The 21,246-nt window shown below is 36.0% G+C and overlaps 1 protein-coding gene across 1 annotated transcript in view; it reads left to right on the top strand.

The window, feature by feature from the left end:
• The first annotated feature begins 860 nt into the window (after positions 1 to 860).
• The window catches only part of LOC107290857 (calcitonin gene-related peptide type 1 receptor), a 36,510-nt gene continuing 16,124 nt past the window's right edge, over positions 861 to 21,246 (top strand). The window contains exons 1-7 of the mRNA XM_015819790.1: positions 861 to 933; positions 5,725 to 5,893; positions 8,163 to 8,273; positions 10,730 to 10,842; positions 15,225 to 15,316; positions 16,498 to 16,624; positions 18,768 to 18,921. Coding sequence (XP_015675276.1) covers positions 883 to 933; positions 5,725 to 5,893; positions 8,163 to 8,273; positions 10,730 to 10,842; positions 15,225 to 15,316; positions 16,498 to 16,624; positions 18,768 to 18,921 — 817 coding nt within the window. The 5' untranslated portion in view covers positions 861 to 882. The remainder of the gene's footprint in view (positions 934 to 5,724; positions 5,894 to 8,162; positions 8,274 to 10,729; positions 10,843 to 15,224; positions 15,317 to 16,497; positions 16,625 to 18,767; positions 18,922 to 21,246) is intronic.

Genomic DNA, 21,246 nt, shown 5'->3' with positions numbered 1-21,246 from the left:
AAATATGAATCAAATTGTTATATTAGGTTGGATTGTCCTTGTTTCCTAGGCTTTAAGAGAAATTTAAAGGGAGCTGGGCATCTATTGATAGAATTTCCCTGAACTGCTTTCTTATTTCATATTGTTTATCATGAATAAAGGAAACAGTAAGAAACACTCCTAGGGGATACATTATGTAGCAGTTTCAAAAATTGTTCTCTTCTGTCTTTTTTTTTTTTCACCCTTTCTGTGTGTGACTTCATCTTTTTAATTGGTTGTGGTAACTGAAGTAAGTTTAATATGATGACTTTGTGGATACAAATTCCTGCAAATTCCCATAGCCAACAGTAGTGGGAGTGAGTGTGAGAAATGATGATCGAAACTAGAACTGAGTTGCCATATTGGAATATTCTGACATTATAATTTTAGAGGCCATATTAGAGGAGCATTGAGGCCTCCCCTTTATTGACCCATCTTTCTTATTTCCATTTTTTCCCAAGCTTCCCAAACAAAAGGAAACAACACAGACAAATTGGCCAGTCTTTTTCAGTTGATTTATTTTCCCTGGGGGTTAAGACAAAATGATGTGTCTTCTGCAGTTTGCTACTGTTATTTTAATTCTGTTTAATAAACACTCAGGATACAACTGGGCCAAGGTTGGATGCTTTTATGTTTCACTGGCTGAAGTGGAAAAGTTAAGTGCAAACTTCAGCCCTCCTGCTGAAAGCTGAGTCATACCGTAATCTTATATATGTCTACTGAGGGTTAAGCCAGTTTACGTGCTGTGGGGTATTTCCCCGGTGAATGAGTTTAAAATCATAACCATAAAGTTTTAAGATGTTTATATTTTCTTTTGTTTTTTCAGCTACAGTTTTTTGCTAAATTGTAAAGCTACATTTAGTGATGGAAACCAGTTGGACTGTACAGCTGCTGCTTCTCTTAGCTATGACATTGGTGAGTCTGTTTCCTCTACATGCACATCTGCAGATGTTTATATAATAGTGTGTACACATGAATGGAAATTGCTCTTAAATCTTGCTTGTTGTTAGCTAGGTAGCTGAATAGATAGTTTATTGATTGATTAGTAGGGGTGCAGTGGTTAGTATGCAGGAGTTTGATTCTAATTCAATTCTGACTGCTCAGGGTTGACTCAGCCTTCCATCCTTCCAAGGTTGGTAAAATGAGGACCCAGATTATTGGGGGCAATATGCTGACTCTGTAAACCACTTAGAGAGGGCTGTAAAGCACTGTGAAGCGGTATGTAAGTCTAAGTGCTATTGCCATTGTTATTGTGATATCAAATATGAAACAAAAATAAAATATTCCAGGGTAAAATAGATGCAAGAAAAATACAGTAATAAAATATGTATGTGTAAAATACAAAGTATCAACATTTAGGTGTATACATTACCTTTATATAGGATACCCCAATTTGTTCAATATAATGGATCCTTTGGTTAACCGCCCTAGCTATAAACCTAGCAGGAGATAACTGGAGAGATCCAAGGTAGCAACAGCAATAGCACTTAGACTTATATACCGCTTCACAGTGCTTTACAGCACTCTCTAAGCAGTTTACAGAGTCAGCATATCGCCCCCCAACAATCTTGCTCCTCATTTTACTGGCCTCGGAATGATGGAAGGCTGAGTCAACCTTGAGCCAGTCAGGATCGAACTCCTGGCAGTTAGCCAATTATTAGCCTGCAGTACTGCATTCTAACCACTGTGCCCTCACGGCACCCAGACTTTTGATCAGAATATGAAACACAGCACAAATTATGTTGTATAGCACATGTTCTTTGTGTGGATTGTCTTAGTTTTGGTTTCTTGAGGAAGGCTTCTGCTTGAAAGAAGTCAATTTTGGAGATCTACTTGGTATCAGTCTTTCTCAGTCTAGTGGCTTCCAGATGGGATAACACTCGAAGACTTCTGGATGAGAATTTTAAGGGTTGTAGCTTAGCATGTCTGTAGAATTCTAATTTAATGAGACATGTTATAGATCAGCAGTGTCTGTAATATTAACAAACATTAACGACTCTTAGAGTCGTTCTTGAGAGCACATATGCAATCATGTTATCCTTTAAAGGTTCCAATTATATTACATAACATTTGACACACAACATGATGTTGTGATGAAGATGATGATGATATAACATGCATGTTTCCATTTGCTTATCTTGCATTCCACCAGCCCCATAATATAGGCATCATGCTATTCCACGTTTCAACCATGTTTTATTAAATAATCCACAATTGACTGGGTTTCCATGACATACTGTGCCATTAATTATGGGTTACAAACCACAATGGCTGTTTTGACAATTCATGCTAAACGAAAACCAGATAAATCATACAATGGCTTATGATTTCTGAACTCTACTCCTCACTTAATAATGGCAATTGAGAGCGGAATTTCCATCATTAAGCAATGCGATTATAAAGAATGACATGTGACCATACCATTTAGCAATAGCACTTCCAGTTACCATTGTTAAACAAGAATCATGTGGATCATTAAGTGAGGACCTCAGTAACTATGACTTCTGACTTTCTGCCAGTTTCCCCAATGACTTTGCTTTTCAGATGCCAGCAGGGAAGATTGTAAATCACAATCATATGACACATGTGGTAGGCAATCTGTGGCATTTAAACTCCCTGAGTCTTTTCTTACAATGAATAGTAGTTTGTTTGGAAGAAGGAAAGATGGAAACAAATGCAATAGAAAACCTTTGCAGAAAATAAGGGCAGTTTTTCCTTCTAGCTGCTCCTCAACTGGGGTTCTTAGTTGGAGATAAGCAGACACATATAAATAGTATGAAATAATACTTTTACTAAAGCTATATTAACAAATAATAAGATTTATGTTAAATTTGCAAAATGCAAAATAATGTCTACATTCCTCTGCCACAGATAGTCAAAGTCAAGATATTCATTGTTCATTGGGACACTTCTCCAGTCAGGATGTCATCCAAGACAAGAATTGGAGTGTTATAATTTGTCAAAAGGTATCATAACCTCCTTTCTGAACCTTGTAAGACTTTTGAAGGGGTAGCAAAAAACCACATTGAATGGCAAAATAATAACATCAGAATAGTGGTGCAGAGGGGATCTTAAAACAGCAGATGTCAGTAGGATGATTTACAGATCAAGTGGAACACAGAAGTGAAAAGAACATAAATTGTTGTTACTTTATTACAAAAGGTTGCAATTATTAAATACACTACAAAAGAGTGTACATATCAATCATAGAGGCTCTGTAGTCATCAACTTAAAATCCACAGTTGGGACTGGAATATTGGTTGCTGAGTGAAGCGGTCATTGAGCAAGATGTCACATGACCATTTCACTCAACAATCAAGATTTCAGCAGTCCTGAATGTGGTCATTAAGCAGTCTCGTGGATCAATAAGTGGACAAAGTTCCGGGTAAGGAGTGCAAAATGCCTTGGAACCCAGCACAGGCTTTATGCAAAGCTGCATCCATCCATGGAAAACTCACCATCCACCTGGCCCACAAGAAAAGCTGCCTCAGTCCAGAAAAACTGCTTAACTCATACTTTATATCAGTTTTCACACAAAAAGAAACCATAGCCCAACATACCAAAAAAAAACCACTGCAAAAGACAAATTAGAAACAAAAATTAAAATAAGCAAGAAAATGGTAAGAGAACACTTATCTGACCTCAACAAATATAAATCACCGGGACCCGACAGATTACATCCCAGTGTTCTGAAGAAGCTGGCAGATGTTATCTCAGAACCATTGCACCACATCTTTCAAAAATCCTGGAGCACCGGGGAAGTACCTGAGGATTGGAAAAGGGCTGATGTGGTTCTCATCTTCAAGAAAGGGGGGAAAAACAGACCCAGGAAACTACAGACCAATCAGTTTACCATCAATACCCGGGAAGATCCTAGAAAAGATAATAAAAAAACTAATCTGCGAACAACTAGAAGCAAACAAAGTTATAACTAGTAGCCAACACGGGTTTGTTAAAAACAAATCATGCCAAACCAATCTTATTTTATTCTTTGACAAAGTGACTAAACTAATACACCAGCAAAATACTGTGGACGTAGTATACTTAGACTTCAGTAAGGCATTTGATAAAGTAGATCACAACCTACTCCTTGGTAAGCTAGAAAAAGGTGGAATAGACAATGTCCTCAATGGCAATATCCACATGGAGAGAAGTAAGCAGTGGGGTACCACAAGGTTGCGTCCTAGGCCCAGTACTCTTCAATATCTTCATCAATGACTTAGATGAGGAAATTGAAGGGGAACTCATCAAACTTGCAGATGACACCAAACTGACAGGAGTAGCCAACACCCCAGAAGACAAACTCAGGATCCAAAAAGATATTGACAAACTTGAACAATGGGCCTGATCCAACAAAATGAGTTTCAATGTGGAGAAAAGCAAAGTTTTACATTTAGGCAGGAAAAATCAAAGGTACAAGTACAGATTGGATGAAATCTGGCTTAAAAACAGTAACTGTGAGAGGAACCTTGGAGTCCTAGTGGACGATCACTTAACCATGAGCCAGCAGTGTGCAGCAGCAACCAAAAAAACTAATACAATCCTGGGTTGAATAAACAGAGGCATAGAATCAAGATCACGCGAGGTATTAGTACAGCTTTATAAAACCCTAGTAAGACCACACCTGGAATACTGCAGCCAATTTTGGTCACCATATCACAGAAAAGATGTTGAGAGTTTGGAAAAAAATCAGAGAAGAGCAACTAAGATGATCAAAGGCCTAGAAACTAAAACATACGAAGTACGGCTGCAGGACTTGGGTTTGGTTAGTCTAAAGAAAAGAAGAAATAGAGGATAATAGCAGTATTCCAATATTTGAGGGGCTGCCACCAAGAAGAGGGGGTCACATTCACCAAAGCACCAAAGGGCAGGGCAAGAAACAACAGTTGGAAACTGATCAAAGAGAGAAGCAACCTGGAATTAAGGAGAAACTTCCTGACAGTGAGGACAATTAACCAATGGAACAGCTTGCCCCCAGAAATCATGGGCACTCCATCACTGGATATTTTTAAGAAGAGGCTAGACAGTCACTTGTCTGAGATGGTATAAATCCTCCTGCTTGAGCAGGGGGCTGGACTAGAAGACCTCCAAGGTCCTTTCCAACTCTATTCTATTCTAACTCACTGCCTACAAGGTACCTCTCTTCACCATTTTTCTCCAGCTGCTGACAGGCATGCCTAGACTATGTGAAGTGTGGCTTTCTTAGTGAGACCACTTCATGTCAAGCAGCCTCTATTCTCATGATCCTTCAGAAGCTGCCTTCTCAAAATCACACAGTTTGGAGAAAGAGGCTTTTGAAGCACAGTGAAAGCGGGCTCCAATCTCCCAATTCTTTCAAAGCCTCCTTTAATGCTAACATGGCTGATTTGAGTCATTTATAAAATTAGGCTGAGGTGCCTGAAACTCAACACATTTTGGACAGTTATACATGGAGATTTTTTTTGTTAGAGAGAGAGAGAGAGAGAGAGAGAGAGAGAGAGAGAGAGAGAGAGAGAGAGAGAGATTGTACCTTTGAAGACACATTCAGAGGAATTTTTTTTCAGATAGCATCAATTTAACGCTCTTCTGCCCAATTACTTCGTCTGCACCTTTTTACATACTTTGAAATGATTTGCATTAATTCATCCAATCCAATTCATGCTCTGTACAATGTTTGCAATTATTTTGGCAACTGTGACAATCTAGTTTTTCTCATTATCTGTCCAGGCTTTTGTCATAGCAGTTCCAGATGAAAAAGAAGGGAATTGGTCCAGTGAAATGGGAACTAAGAACCATACAGACCATCAAACTATACTAGGTGTAACTAATAATAAAATAATGACAGCACAGTTTGAATGCTATCAGAAAATTATGCAGACTACTGAAGAATATGAAGGTAAACAATGTATATCAATATATTTTGATTTTAATCAAGTTGTTTTCCCAAACTAAAGCACACCATCTGTTAATTCATGCAAATATAATTTAAAAATGGTTTTTACCTACTAATACTGTGCTTATTGCATCCCTCTTGGAAATAATTTAATACTTGAAAGTATAAGAGCTTTCAATTCTGCTTTTTTCCTGTCTAAAAGAGCAGATTTGATCTTTTAAAGTTCTTTATAGACAGCACTGGAAACTTTTATATGTTCCAATAAATCTTCCAGTAAGGCACTCCAGGGTGTTCTTATTTAGCACTGCTTAATTTAATTGAATCTTGAGTTTATTTAATTTATTTTGAATGTCATAATAAATGCAACTATTTGGTTTGTTGTTTTATCTTTTGTATGTAACTCTGGCTTTGGGTTGTGAAAAGGAATCAAAATAAATTATAGATAAATTAATGAATGGAGATGTTTGTTGAAAAATATTTTGCTGCTGAGATAGTTAAAGGTACACATTGATTTGGAGGGCAATGATAAATAACTGTAGCTTATCTGTTATGAAAACAGTGGTTGAATTAAAATCTTATTCAGTGTTGCATTAGAACAGCTTTATTTACACTGCAGAAGTCAAATTATTAATGTACAACAAACCTTGAATATTTTTAAACCATTCTCACTGGTTTAGCAAAAGAAAGGTCTTTTAAAAATGGGGAGGGGGACTTTTCAGTAAAAATCAGGAGTTTTGCGTTAAGGGTTTTTTTTGTTTTTGTTTTTTTTGCAAAATAAGGCAAGAGACATATGCAAGTGTAGCCAAGTAAAGTAATGGCTCCAACCATTTGTAGCCTCCCTTCTCATACTTCCTAATTCCAAGAGACATCCTAAACAAACTCATTTCACAACAGCTGTTATTTAAGCAGGCAACAAGGGAGGCCCTAAGCCAGGGGTGTCAAACTGCCGGCCCGCGGTCCGGTTTCATCATACCGGAGCCGCGCCCACCCCATTGCCGGCAATGGCAAAAAAGCTCCGATACGTTGTGCGACATCACGTGACGTCGCAAGTTTGACATGTCTGCCCTAAGCAGATGGAGATGTGTGCAAGTGATCACAGCAACAATTGGCAACAACAGCTCTTTCTATCATCTCCCCAGAATAAAGTTCAAAAATGACATCAGTATAAATCCTAGGGCACTAGAAAAATATAATAAAAATACTGTATAGAATTTCTTCTGCAAAGAAAAAAAATGGAAGCATTCTGACCTAAGTCTAAGATTTACTTAGACTGATTTACTTGGACCAGTTCAGAAGCCTTCCAATCTCAGAGTAAAATTATGAATCTTCATATATAGAAATGGGATTTCCATGCAATGGATCACTATTAGAGATCCGCAAACAGTTATTATACCTTTTTCTCTTTGACAGAATTGGAGGAAGTGTATGGGAATGATTTATTTTATGTTTATAAAGAACTCAAGGCAGCCAACATATCTAATCTTCCTCCTTCTATTTTCCCCATAACAACCCTATGAAATGAGTTGGGCTGAGACTGGGACTGGCACAATGTCACCCAGCTGGTTTTTCATGCGATTTTTGGTAACCAGGTGGAATCTGTCAGGTTTGAGGCAAAAATATTTAGAAGGTTCCCTATCTCCCACCAAGCAGGATTAGCCCTGGATATGAGTTTCCAACAAAAGTGATGGATGTCATAGTGATATCTGCAGCTAAGAAACCTGCACAAGTTCAGAAGGTGAGACACTGATTTCAGCATGCAAAGGAAGGATTCAGAGGTTGGAAGGATGAGAGGGATCTGCTTCCCTTCCCCTGCTTCAGTTGGCTTATTTTGTTTGGGGAAATTGTGTCTCCAGGCAAGTTTCTTGCAAAACTATAGAGTAACAGTTACAGGGTAAGACAGCATGATGGCGAACAACATCCTTAAGTCTTTTGGTTGTTTTCTGCTCTTGCGCAGTATTTTTAATAGTCAAGATTTAGATGATGGTTTTAGAACTCAAAGTGGCAAAGATAGAAAAATGTAAACATTCAACAAATTGTAAGAGCCCAGAGCAAGAACAATGGATGGTGGTTTTAATTTTTTTTCTTGGTAGGAAGGGATTTATACAACAAGGCTGGTATGGAAGCCTCTTTGGAAGCAAATACTGCATATGTCAATCATAAGGGGTTTGGATTGGGTCCAAATATTTGCTTTTTCTGTGGTATACAGAAAAAATGTACCCAGCCTGGGTAAATTAGGATGAAATACTTCAAATGATGACTCTTCACTTTGTAGGTCCACATTGCAACAGAACATGGGATGGTTGGTTATGCTGGGATACTACTGCGGCAGGAGAAACTGCAACGCAAAACTGTCCAGACTATTTTCAGGACTTTGACCCTTCAGGTAAGGATTAAGAATTCAGTACTGTATTTGTCTACTAGAGCGAGCTAGTAAAGATACTGTATTTTATGAGTGCTGAGAATTTGGGTAGAATTGTACAAATTCAACATTATGACAAATCCTTAAATAATTTGACAATATGCTCTTTCTAGTATAGGATTCTTATTACTTCGAATGCATTTGGTATTATGTGTCAGATGTAACCATGTCAGGCCTACACAACTTATACTATGGGCCATTAAATGTCTGTCAAGTTCTGGAGATAATAGTTTCAGGCAGGAAGCAAAGATAGGAATTTAATCAGACTCCAGAAGTGTTTTCATGCTTGGCTACTAGACTGTGTCCACTGTGATAGGTCATATGTTCTGTATGCAAGAACAACATTATGGAGCTGAGACTTTGTCTTCTTTGTATTTTGAAGTACCAGATTTATGTTCCAGATGGACGTTTGGTCAAAGATGTCTCAAATAATTAAGACAATCAAACTGTTCCATATCTTTTGAAATATTTTGGAATTTGCATGTGCAGAACAAGTATCTATAGATGGATTTGCAACTTGATGCTTGTTGTCTCAATTCATCTAAGTTCAGAGCTAGATTACAAAGTCAGACATTTAAGCAGGGTATTTCAGTCAATTAACCAAACTTACTTTGCTATTAAGGAGAGCTTCTATTTCATTTAAGAAGCTGAATTGATTATAATCCATCATTTAATTATGTATATTTAAATGTACATAACTGTTTAAATGAGTATTTTATTGCTACAAGGTTAAAGAACAGTGCTTAGTAATTTATAGATTTAGAGGATGAAAGAGGAGTGCAGATCAAAATAGGCAAGGAAGTGTTAAAAAAACATCTGGTTGCTTTGAATGAATTCAAGTGCTGGGGCTCACCGCAGGATTGATGTGATCTCTGAACTGCTGACTCAGTGGAGTATAGAGCTAATGTCTGAAAACTAGAAAATGTCTGAAAACTTTTAAAAAGGGAAGGGGGGAAGGAGACCCAGGAAATACAGACTAATCAATTTGACATCACTACCTGGAAAATCCTAGTCATCAAGATAGGGGTTAGCTAGCAAGTGTAAGATGAAATACTAAAGAAGGGTTAATTGGTAAAGCATTCCTGAGAATGTGTTTGATAGAATTTTGACTGAAAGGATACAGAAAGTGATAAAAAGAAAAAATTGAAGAATTAAGTAAGGTTTTCTGCCAATTGGTGGGCTAGATTATATTTTTGCAGTTTAGCAGATCACTGAAGCTGCTGAAAACTGAGAAAAAGCTTATTGACTTAGAGAAAGTATATGATAAAGTGAGTTATGGAATGTTTTGTAGGAATATGGACTTCTGAACAGATTCCTGAATATAGTAAGACCACTATATTTTGGAAGTAAAGAATGTATAAAAATAAATGAAATCGTTGCAAGTGGTTAATAACTGAGCAGAGAGTGATACAAGTATCATAGTACAGTATAATATCCTCTTGGTGGTTTGTGTATACATGTATGAAAAATGTTTATCAAGATATTAAAGAAGTTTTGGTTAAGAATTTGTAAGTAGATACAAATTTTGTATGATGATTTTCAGGGAATATTAATACTGTAAATTGAAGGATGAGTATGGATTTGGAAATTAATATATAAAAAACTCAGTGACATAGGAAAAGGAAGGAACAGTTCAAGTTAACTGGGCCAGAACTACATGACTAACCTAAATCACATGTGTGCTCCTTGGCAGAATGTTTAGCAAATGTGAGTAAATGAATGGAGATATTTTAAGACCTGCAAATATTTATTGAAAACTACTAAGTATTTCATATGGGATTTGTGCGTGCAAGAAATATCCCTTGGTGCGCTAGATTAGATTTTTGCTGTTTCGTGGATCATTGAAACTGCTGAAAACTGACAAAATATGTAATGTCCATTTCTTGCAAGAAATAAATTGGCAGTGTATAAAGGAATTGCTATGTGAAAATAATAATTCAGGGAAAAGAAATATAAAAGTAAATTGAATGCAGTGGGAATGGGAATTAGGTTCTTAAGAAATATGTATGGTAAAACAAGAAGACATGGGATAAAAATGAATGGATGCTAAATAAACATGGATTGAATACAAAAGTAAATGACCAACGTGTAAAAAAAATACATTGAAGTGTTTTGGTCCTATATAGAAAAAATATAGATGCAATTACCAAGTGCTATGTTTGAGAAAAAGTGGAAGAATGGAAATGGTGTTCTCTTTTTCTTATTTCATACTTCAGATTTAATTGCCTTATTATTTATTATTCATTTTCTATGCTCTGCATAATGTTACTTACACTAAATAAAAGGGAATAATGCCGATGTGAGCATAATGTACTGTATATATGCATTTCAGTGCCTTTTGTTGTTGCAGTTATTGAAATATTAACTATTTTTGAACACAGACATGGCAATTAATTTTTTTCTCATTTTTTCTCCAAAAGAAAAAGTTTTGAAGATCTGTGAAGAAAGTGGACACTGGTTTGTGCACCCTGAGAGTAACAGAATTTGGACAAACTATAGCCTTTGCACTGATCGAATATATTATAAATTGCAGGTAATTGCATTCTCTGAAGAATAAAGGATTTTAAAAGCCTAATAATTATGAAATGTCCACTATGTTAATTTCTTCTCCCTAGCCACTGCATTATATTTCAGTAAGGTTAATTAATTTAGATTGCCATCCTAGAATAGGTTGTCCTGGAAGAGATTTTATAGAATTCAGCAGGAACTATTTATTAATAGACATGTGTAGGATGTATTGTTAGCATTTTAAGTTCCTTGTTTATTAGGTATAATTATTCATATCTATGTATTTTTCACCATTTGCAATCAGGCAGAATATCATGTGTGTAGAATTGGTTTCACAAATAAGTAGGAAGATCATAAATAAGGGGGGAATCCTTGGTGCTCTCTGAGCTTGCTTGTTTTCTTGCAGATGTTTCATTACCCAAACTAGGTAACATCATAGCACTGATGATGTTATCAAGTTTGGGTAATGAAACATCTGCAAGAAAACAAGCAAGCTCAGAGAGCACCAAGGACCCTTCATTTCAACCCTACAAATATTCTCTTTTATCAAGATTATAAATAGTTGGAAGAAAAGACAACTACACATAGATTTTTAGGAGTTTTTATGAAAGAACAAACAAACAAACTTTATTATTTTTTCTATAAAACATAAAGATAAAAACTAACAAAAACAATTGCTCAAAGAGAAATAGCTAGAAAAGAAAAAGAAAAGAGATAAAAGTACAAAAAGATAAAAATTATAGAAACAACAGCATACACAAAAAATTAAGTACCTTCTGACTTCTTTTATAGACAACATAGTTAAAACTTAAATTCAATCTTTACTTTAGGATCAAACTATAGCTTCAATTTTTCCCAACAATCAATAGATTTTACCACTTATCAAATCCATGTCATAATTTGATTTTTTTTTCCTGTTTCTTGCTAAAGGTCTACAAAAGGCTTGCAATTTAGTATTAAATTTTGCCAAAGTTTTTTTCTCTAATGGGGGCCATGCAATTATTTTCTCCATGATTAAAAAACTCAGTGTACTGAGATTTTATATTTGGATCAGAACTGACCACATGCAAAAATTGTAGGAAATGGTAAAAAAACAACAACAGGTTATCCGATCATAGGGAGGTGTGAATACTTGTTAATTTGTGTAATTTACTAGACGTTCAGTTGAATGTGTTTCCATCTCTCTTGTCTGGATATCCATTCACTCTGGATGAACTATGAGAATAGAGCCAATGGCACGGATTTGTTGCAAAGAATAGAAGACAAGAAAATAAACACTGTGGGCAATGTTCAAATGTAAAATCCTGACAATAAGTTGTTCTGAATCCCATTGACAGCCTACTCGCCAAACTGCCCTTAGTACAGCATGGCTGATCAAAATTTGTTTGAAGCTTGAGACGCATGTTCAGATTCCTAGCAGCTTAAAATCCCAGGAAGTTGCTATTGAATTACAGTGCAGTTGGTTTACAAATTTTATAAGACCTATTAATACAGACCTTGATTGACCCTAGAGGCTTCATTCCAGAGAGGAGAAAAATAGCTTCATTTGTGAAGGACTAATAATGTGCAAGAAATCTGAGAACCTGTTCTATAAAAGCAAAAATGGAGCAACAGTGGCAGCAGCAACAGCGGAAATAACAGTTTCCATTTAGCACAAGCAATACACATCCTGTGTGACTCCAGGCACTTTGATACCATCCCATGGCTATATTTTGATTCCGGCTAATTAATCCTGTAGTGTTTTTAAGTTCTACTAAGCAGCAGAATCAAAGGCAGACTGCAGACCGGTGTAGAGGATAACCAGTCATGCAGCCTGATTTGAAATCTGATCGTCTATACAAGTTCTGCTATGCTTCTTCAGTGTATGCGATTCTGGGCGGCCAATTCTACTGACTTCCAGAAGTGACATCCAACCTGGAATCATTTCAAGTTATCTGTCTTTTCTCTCTACGTGTGGATTATTTAGGGTTGCAATGACCAGATTTAGCTACTAGCTCCATGGCCTTTGGATCTGCCATTGGTGCTTTTTTAAATTATACCCAATTTGATTGACTCAGGGTCAAAGGATCTGCAAAGCACTGGGCCCTATGCAGTTGGATTTTTGTAGCTCCCTATAAGAGCTGCGGAGAAGTTTTATTTTGAAAAAATATCCAAGATGCAAAAAATGAAACCTGCAAACATGCATTAGTGATTTGTTTGTTGTCTGTTGTCTTGTACTACACTCTATTTCCATTACAATTTATACTATGCACTGTTCTACATACGATAGTCAATTACTATTATTATACTATACTCTATACTCAGTTGTACGTCTATGCTATATTATGCTATTTCTACTACAAGTATACTATTACTATTTCTATTATACTATTATTATACAACAGGGTTTTAACTCCTACAGACACTGGTCTGTCTTAAAATCCTCTCTCTCTCTCCCCCCCCCCCTCCTATCTTCTACTGTTATTTTCACACTAGCCTATGTGGTATGTTGGTGACGGTGATGGACTAAAAGTGGGAAAATCCTTCTTTTCATCAAAATCAACCACAGATGTTCCATGGGAGTCTTTGGGCCAGTCATTCTCAGCATAGCTTATTCCACAGAGTTGTTGTTGTGAGGGTAAAATATGTGGAGAGAGTGCTTTGCACACTGCCTTGAGCTCCTATACTAACAACAACAATAATAGCAGTAGCAGTTAGTCTTCTATACACACATAATCCTGTGTTAACACATTTATTTTGAGTTAGACTCTCCCCTCTCCCCCCAAAAATATGTCTGCCTAAATTTAACTGTGCCCTTCTTATGACCTCCCTATAACTCCTGACACAAAAGTGTTACTAGCCCTTTTGGCTGTGGAACATTAAATTCCTAACCAACCAGGGAGTGCCACAATGACACAGGGATATTTGATAGAGATAAGGGAAGTCAAGCTTGCTGTGGTTCTCTTTATTTCACAAATATTTTCTGTTGTTTTCCATGTGTATCACATTTCCTTATTTTGCATTAGTGCCAGCATTTGTTTATTTCCCTTCCTGAAAACATGGTGGAAAATTAACCACTTGCCACGTCATCTGTAGTGTATATATTTGCCTTCTTATGCTGTTTTACAACCATACCACAATACACATGGCTTTCATAAAAACATCTTGGAAGTATGCTCACTTGTAGAAGGTGAGCTTAGTATGTAAGTACATACTCAGTATGTATGTATATACTTAGTATATACTCCAAAAGTATGCCCCTTTTTAGAAAGGGATCATATGGAATGAATCAGTACAGTCAATAAAATGTAGAAAAATAAGTAAAATATTGTTAAACTACAGCATGGGAGATCTTGTTGGTATCTCTGTTGTGCTTAATAAAATAATGCTTGAAGTTTACCAAACATAGACAGTGCTCATTGTTTTCAGAGAGACTACACTATAAATAAGCAAGGCAGGATAATTGTTTAAGAAAAATCAGCTCTCATTAATATTTTAAAGGAGTTAAGTTTAAGTTAAGATCTGATATGGTTTAACATTTGATCTTCAGCTGAGTAACATCCTTTCTGATAATTCTTGCTACCTATCAGGACAAAATCCCCAAATATTATACAATAAAATAAAGAGAAGTTCCAAGGTTGAAGTAAAACATGTGCTTTGTTTTGAGCCTAGAACAAAATGCTTGGGGTACTCGGATATTTTTTTCTATCAGTTCACGACCAACTTGGTAGAACATTTTGAGCGGGATGGCTCCAACTCAGATTTTGTTTTCAGATTCTCGTTTTGTGCATGTTCCTACAATAAAATATTTTAAATAAAAAACAATCATATATTCTTAAAAAGAGTGACAAAAGGAAGTAGTTTTTTAAATAGTTTTTAAAAAGCCCCAGCAATCAGAAAATTAGAACAAACAAAAGTTCCTATAAATGAAGACGAATATACGTGTCCCAAGATAATGTTGCAGGATCCAATCTGGTTCGGTCACCAGGACCAGAGTTTTTTTCTTCCAGGTTTTTTGACTCATGCGGGAGCCCATCTTCAGGGAACTCTCTATGAGAGTGTGTGCTGTTCAGATTGGACCCCATAACAAAAGTTTAAAACTCCACAGAAATTCTTAGCAGACGGCCTTAAGAATGAGAGACCACCAGTGAAAATGGCCACCCTTGTCCTGCCAACTCTATCGTGCTTAAAGAAAAGGAAACGAGCTGGGTTTTGGAAGACAATCAGACTAGCCTCTAGAATAGCATCACAATTCTAGAAATTGTCACCAGCTCTAGCCCACACGCACATCAACAAAACATGCTGAAATGTTGCTCAGGTACTATATTTGATACTCTGATTTCCAGCAATTATTTTGAAATAATGTTTGAGCTAATGCTTAATAAGCTTCACTTAAGTGTTCATTCTTCTTTCGACATTTTATTACAGACAGCTCTGAATCTATACTATATCTCTATCATTGGCCATAGCCTTTCAATTGTTTCACTTCTGATTTCTCTTGGCATATTCTTCTATTTTAAGTAAGTATAATTTACATTTATTAATTGCATCTCTATAGCTTATAGTCATTACCTGTATGCAGTTATTAATATGTTAGTTCTGGCATTCTGAGTACTGATTACAGCAAGAATTGTTAAGTTGTATTCATATTGTCCCTAATATTAAATTTCATAGAAAACTGTTGAGGTCATATGACTCCAAAGTCTGTGCATAATTTTATGACAGTTTTGATATAGGAGAGACATATGAAGCCACTGTTAACTCTGTTGGGTATATAGAGACCAAACCTGCAAGTACAAAATAGTTTATATGTCAATTTTTCCGGCAAGTTGTAAGTCCAAATATGAATTTGTGTTTAGCCCATATGCATGACTGAGTGTTAGTGGCAGCTGATTTAAACTGCTGTTGTAAGTGACCTTCAAGATGTCAGAAATCATGAGAAGGAATAATTAACCAACAAGAAATATACACTGTCACAAGTCATTCTGACCTCTGTTTTGTTCTCTATAGTATATAAACAATTTATTGCTATTCCAAATCTTGAAAAACTTCAGTATAATGCTCTTCTATCTCATCCAAGTAAATTGTTTTAAGAACTTTAGCTTATATCTAGAATATACTGTCTGCCTTGATTTTTTTAAAAATAAATGCTGTTTACATACTTGAATTGTTTCAAATATTCAGACAAATATGTAGTGACCTTTTAACACGCATACCACTAAATCATTCCTTCTTTGTGGGTAAAGAACTTCTGTTTGTGTTATAATCAGACCAGAAAGCAATGGTGATCAAGTTCAAAATAAACTAGCTTCAGAATATAGCTTAATATTTTCTTTTGTCCTGAAATTGATCACCCTGGTTTTCTAATGTGGTCAACTCTCCCAAATTAATGACTTCCCAGGATAATTAAGGTATTATGGCCAATCTTTCACTCACAATATAGAGTGAATATTTGTAGAATATTTTATTACACAAAACTGAGCATTGAGAGCAAGTTATTGTGTTCAGTTCAGAGGGTCAGTTAGGTTACTGTAGACTCTTCTGGTTCTTTCAGAGGGTCAAATGTTTTTGAACTACAAAACAACTTTCAATTTAGCAATTAAATTGCTAACAATAAACTGTTCTGTGCAAAGGAAAGAAATAGGAAAAAAAACAATCTCTGCCCCTCTCCCCTAATTTTCTCTTGCTCATTTTCTTTCAGGAGCCTCAGTTGCCAAAGGATCACATTGCATAAGAATCTCTTTTTCTCTTTTGTTTGCAACTCTATTGTAACAATTATTATTCTAACAGGAGCTGCCAATAACCAAGCAATGGCTGCAGCTAACCCAGTAAGTGACTACCACATTAGTATTTTTGCTGCTTCATAAATATCTGGCAATATGATCTGCTAAACTCAGGGGAACTTCATTCTGTGTAAATATGCATAGCTTGAGCTAATTGAGCAATTATAATAATCAGTGAAATAATATGAAAGAGGAGCAGTGTTTATAGGAAGCCTCATATGCTCCCCAAATATAATCCTGGTTATTCTGTGTTATATATTTATGCGTACAGTATCTTTTGATTAAAAAAAAAAGCCAATGTGGTGTAGTGGTTAAGGCATCAGGCTAGAAACCTGAAGATTGTGAATTGTAGTCCCACATTAGAAACAGAGCCAATTGGGTGATCTTGGGCCAGTCACTTTCTCATAGTTCTAGGAAAGAAGCAGTGGCAAACCTCTTCTGAAAAACTTTGCCAAGGAAACTGCACGGACTTGTCCAGGCAATCTCCAAGAATCAGACACAATTGAACAGAAGAAAAAAATTGTAATAGTAATCTATATAGTAGCATTCTGTCTGTCTGTCTGTCTGTCTGTCTATCTATCTATCTATCTATCTATCTATCTATCTATCTATCTATCTATCTATCTATCTATCTATATCTATCTATATCTATAGATATAGATATGGATATAGATATATATAGATGTATATCTTGAATCCTTTCAGCTGGATATGTCCATGCTACTTTTGGGGGGCAATATTTTTCAGAAATGGTTTGGCCTTGTTTTCTTCCTAAAGTTGAGAAAAAGAAAGATTGAGACTCGCTTAAAGTCACCCAGCCAGCTCCATGTCTAAGACAGGACTTTAACTCACACTCTTCTGTTTTTGTAGCCAGTCTTTTAACCTTTAACCAAACTATTCTTAATCTCATGATTAGAGTGGTAGAAATTGTTGCTAACTATACCCATGAACACCCATACCTGATTAACTTCTGGACAGAATAGTTGCCTAGTGGCATCTGTAGACTCTCAACATAAGGAAATAAGCATCTTGTTATAGCAGTTTGAAAGAAGCAGTCTTAGAAATGGAATTTGGAACATTTCTATTGATAATGACAGTTATTTCACAGATAGTTTGAAGGGTTCAGGTGGCTTATCCGTTTCTAAGAGTGATTGACAGTGATAGGTCTATTGTTTATTCGTGCGCAAGAGTTTAAATTAANAACTAGAAAAAAAATAACAAAATACCGCGATCTGCAAATTGAAGTTGAGCAATTGTGGAGGAAGAAATCAATAGTTGTACCAATAAGTTTTTACCAGTCCCAGACTGTGAATCAAATTGAAGATTTGATGTACTGAAGATTTCATGTACTGCCTGCCTCCCATGAATTTTACTGTTTTGTTACACTGAATTTGTGAGGGTTTTTTTTTATAAAAACTTTTGAGTAGCTACTTCATCAGACAGACTGTTTGAACACAGTTCGAGATTGATCCTTTGATTCAATTTATGTAATTGCCTACCTCTTTAGACTTAAAGTAAAGAAAAAAATAAGGTTCTGAGAAACCATAGGGTCCACTTTTTATTGAATTCTTAATTGTGGAGAAATGTTGCTCAGCCTCTCCTAGGTAGATAATACTGAGCTAAATAAACCAGTGGTCTGGTTCCTATAATCCCAAGGATAAGATTAATGATGTAATAAAGTTTAGTAATAAAAATGGCACAAAGCAATGGCAGGAAAACAGTAGAGCCATGAAGAAACAGGTCTTCTTCAAATTAAGCTTGACTCTTAGTGACCTGAGTTTGCAGGAGACATTGGCAAAAGATACCATGATTAGTCACTGCCTTTTTCCAGAGTATGTTTTGTTATCTTGATATCCCTGGTAACTCTACCATCCAAATACAATGAGAACTGACCAGATAAGATCAGCTGATGCAAATCAAGTTCTAAATATCCAAGATCCTGGAAATTAATGCCCACATTCTTATTCCTATGGATAGATAAGAAATAGATCTTTTTGAGATTCTAAGAAGATCTTCCAAGTTCTTTCCCAGAAGGTGTGTGATCTCAACATAGCATCTTGAAGCAGAGAGAATTATCTTTGTTTTCTCTTTGTGTTTCCATTGTTGCTAGTGCAATACAAATTAAGTTGGTTTTATCATTTGCATATTACAAGAATATCTATAATTATATTGGTCTTTTCTCCTATAGGTTGGATGCAAAGTGGCACAATTCATTCACTTTTACTTAATGGTTTGCAATTACTTCTGGATGCTCTGTGAAGGCATTTACTTGCACACTCTGATTGTGGTGGCTGTATTTGCAGAAAAGCAGCATTTACTTTGGTATTATCTCCTTGGATGGGGTAGGCTATTTTTCTTCTCCCCCTCCCCCTTCCTAAGTATATTAATATCACTTTCTGGGCCCACTCATAGTGTAGTTTTAATTCAAGGGGAATTTTAATATCGTTGAAAGGAAACCCAGCAGCAATTTGTAAACTCTGTTGCTTCATTCACACAACCAAAAGATGCTAAATATCATTTTACATTAGATATCACTTTCCACACTGGAAATATATCACTCATGGCTTTTAAGTGTATATATTACTGACTCATAAATCTTATCTTAGCTAAATGGGGAATGTGTTGGGGCAGGAAATGACTTCTTTGATTTAGAAAAGGAGTCTTCTATTAGGAAAGGGCATGGGGGCATAATTATTCATTGTTTCCCATCTTAGGAGTGTTTATACAGGCAACATTAATGGTTGAAAAAAATATATATTACAGTTCCTACAGTGGGGGATAAGCCCACCATTTATTTTTCCAGCAGTTCCTTTGACCTCTTTTGTTCGCAGAATAAAAAGAAGCCACATCTATTGAAAAACCTAACAGTTTTTTTTCCCTTTAATGGGCCAATAGGCGTTGATTTGTTTTATTCTCTCATTAAATTCCAAAGGGGAGGAACCCTTTCTGGCCCTGGATGTCTTGCATCATGCCGTGATCTAAGTGCACCTCCTGCCCCAAAGCCCATGATTGTGTTTGCGATTGTTTATTTGTTGCTAATGCGTCTGTGGTCCATCACTTTGGCTGACTAAAGATGCTATTTCAAGTTCAGTTTTGCATCTTAGGCTTTGAATGTGTTATGTATTCTACCCTATGCCGTCTCTCACTCCTCCATCTCTCTCACAGTCACGTAAAGCCTCTTTCCAACAGAAAACACTTCTTTAGAAAAGCAGACGTAAGGATTAATCAGCAAATATTATAGACATTTAGCAATAATTTCTAGATTTAGCCAAAATGATGTGCAAAGATAAAATAGGTTCATGTAAGAGGTGATCTCTGCACTTGTGGTTATCGTGAGGGAACAGGAGAAGCTTCAATATTTCACAGTCCTATCCTCTCCTGGTCTCCTGTCAAGGCGAGAAAGACTAGAAATAATTTCTGGAGTTTGGAGAGGATGCTGGGTTTTTTTCCTGATACTGGAGCCTCCTAATAACCATCTTCATTACAGACAATAGTATTCTAATAAATACAGCCCTACCTTATGCAGGGTTATTATGATTATTAAGCTTTTATTCTTTTAAAATGAGTAATTTAGATTTGAGCCTGCTTAAATCAAGGGTATTGGATGCTATGTAGCCTCTGGGATCAATTTTTATTCTTTCATAACACATGCTTATTTTAAGAACCATTAACATCATTAAACGTGGATCTGAGAGCTTTAATTTATGGAGACCCATGTACAGAGACATTTTAATGTCACTTTAATTAGATGAATCAAGGCTTAAATCAAGTTGGATTTATAGTGTCAAATGCCAGCATTACAAAAATAAGTTGTTCTATATTAAAGCATATTTATTGTCAAGGTTGATTCTAATTCCCTATGGGTCATTTTATTAATTAGTGGTAACTGGAGTACAATAAATTATAAACAAACCAACCATGAATATAAATATTAATACAAATATAAATAAGTTAAACTTACTATGTCTGGTATTGTAAAAGTATCCAAATGCAGATTTATATCATTCCAAACCAGTTCTTAAAATTTCTTGATTATTTTTACCTCACGTTAATGTATATATAAAAGACATATAGGTAAGATCAGCCATCAGAAGAGACATTTCTTTAGAAAATTGGTCCCCCCCCCCCAAATTGAGTATCCTTCAGATGTGTGGACATCATCTCCCAGAATATTCTGCAGTGGCTATTGGGGTGGGGAATTCTAGACATGCTCTAATTCAAATAAGGCTTTGACAGCATTTTGAGAACATCGGTGGTTGCCTCTAAGAAACCATACCTGCTGTTTTCCACCACCGTGCACTCCTAGTCTCATGATGCTGTTGTATCACAAGGTTGGCCAAGAACTGACAGGTAATAAGCTCCTGTATACACATCCTGCAATCTATTCTCATCATGAGATTAGACTGGTGAAGCCATTCGGAGTTGGAAAATATCAGAAATCAGAATTTAAAACTGTGTACTCCAAAATATTATTGTGGACATTTTAAATATTTACTGGCTGAGTTGATTCATACCTACGTTTTCATCCAAAAAGACAACTAAGAGATATGGAGCATAATTAAATATGCATACTGTAGTTAAAATATACATAATTAAAACATGAGTATAAATGATGATAAATGACTAAGGGGAGCAGGCTCCATGAATGGTTTTGAATCAGCTTGACT

This window comes from Protobothrops mucrosquamatus, unplaced genomic scaffold, assembly GCF_001527695.2.
Source record: "Protobothrops mucrosquamatus isolate PMUCROS unplaced genomic scaffold, P.Mucros_1.0 scaffold986, whole genome shotgun sequence".
NCBI lineage: Eukaryota > Metazoa > Chordata > Lepidosauria > Squamata > Viperidae > Protobothrops > Protobothrops mucrosquamatus.
This window is presented reverse-complemented; position numbering and strand designations above follow the sequence as displayed.